This window comes from Chionomys nivalis, chromosome 1, assembly GCF_950005125.1.
Source record: "Chionomys nivalis chromosome 1, mChiNiv1.1, whole genome shotgun sequence".
Lineage (NCBI taxonomy): Eukaryota > Metazoa > Chordata > Mammalia > Rodentia > Cricetidae > Chionomys > Chionomys nivalis.
The window spans coordinates 160,772,204-160,773,647 of record NC_080086.1 but is presented as its reverse complement, the minus strand read 5'-3'; the positions used below and the strand labels follow the sequence as shown (position 1 = coordinate 160,773,647).

At 43.1% G+C, this 1,444-nt stretch overlaps 1 protein-coding gene across 1 annotated transcript; it reads left to right on the top strand.

Moving 5' to 3' along the window:
* The first annotated feature begins 252 nt into the window (after nucleotides 1-252).
* Nucleotides 253-1,215, top strand: Tas2r40 (taste 2 receptor member 40). The gene has a single exon (XM_057755432.1). It carries the CDS (start codon nucleotides 253-255, stop codon nucleotides 1,213-1,215), a length of 963 nt encoding a protein of 320 aa, XP_057611415.1.
* Nucleotides 1,216-1,444: the final 229 nt, after the last annotated feature.

Genomic DNA, 1,444 nt, shown 5'->3' with positions numbered 1-1,444 from the left:
GTTCTGTTTAATAAGCTTCTGAAACCTCCAAACAAATGGGCGTTTATGAAATGGAGTCAGAGTCAGTAACCAAATCCTTTCATAATTTGCATGTCAAGCCTCTTACCTGTGGTCATGTGGCAAGCAAATGAAGAAAAATAGGAAATGACTATCGGCTAAGAGAGGGAGTATTGCTGTAACACTGACTTGTGGGAGGATTACGCAGAGATATCACTCCTCGGTGAGGAATCTAAAAGTCAAGAGTCAGACAGAATGGCGAGAGTAACCACAGATGCTACTGACAATAATTCTTCCAGGTATAAAGTCTATTTCACTTTTGTGATCTCTACGATATTCTCTAGCATTGGTATCATTGGCAATGGCTTTATCACCATCATCTATGGGACTGAATGGGTCAGGAGCAAAAGATTCCCCACCGGTGACCATCTTATGTTGATGCTGAGTTTTTCCAGGCTCTTGCTACAGATTTGGCTAATGGTAGAGATTACTTGTAGTCTATTCTTCAGGAGCATTTATAACCAAAATGGCGCGTATAAATTCTTCAAAGCCAGCACTGTGTTTCTGAGCTACTGTAACCTCTGGTTTGCTGCCTGGCTCAATGTCTTCTACTGCCTTAAAATTGCGAACTTCACTAACCCTTTGTTCCTCATGATGAAGCGGAAGATCATAGGGTTGATGCCTCAGCTCATGAGTCTGTCAGTGTTGGTTTCCATCAGCTTGAGCTCCTTCTTCTCTAAAGACGTCTTCAATGTGTATGTGAACAATTCTGTTCCCATTCCTTCCTCCAACTCCACAAAGAAGAAATACTACTCTGAGACCAATGTGGTCAACCTGGCTTTTTTATATTATGTGGGGATCTTCATTCCTTTGACCATGTTCATCATGGCAGCCACTCTGCTGATCGCCTCACTCAAGAGGCACACCCTGCACATGGAAAACAGCACCACAGGATCCAGAGACTCCAGCATGGAGGCTCACTTGGGTGCCATCAAGTCAACTACCTACGCTCTCATCCTCTACATTACCAATGCACTGGCTCTATTTGTTTCCATGTCAAACATCATTGATGCCTACAGCTTCTGGAATACTTTGTGCAACTTTATCATGACTGCCTACCCAGCTGGTCATTCAGTGCATCTGATCCTGAAAAATCCAGGAATGAGAAGAGCCTGGAGAAGGTTTCAACTCCGTGTCCACCTTTACTTGAAAAAGTAGATCTGGTGACTGGAACCCAGGGAGTGTTATAAGACCTGGCTCAACCGGTTCTGCCTTGCCCTCTCAGACCTCCTCATTCACTCTTCCCACACACAAAACCTGCTCTATCACTAACTACTCTTAGGGTAACTGGATTCTTACTTGAGTTTGAAGTTGGGTTAACCTGAGAATCTAAGCAGAAGTAACTAAACAACATGAAGATTGTTTTAAAAGAAAAAGTTTCTTGACA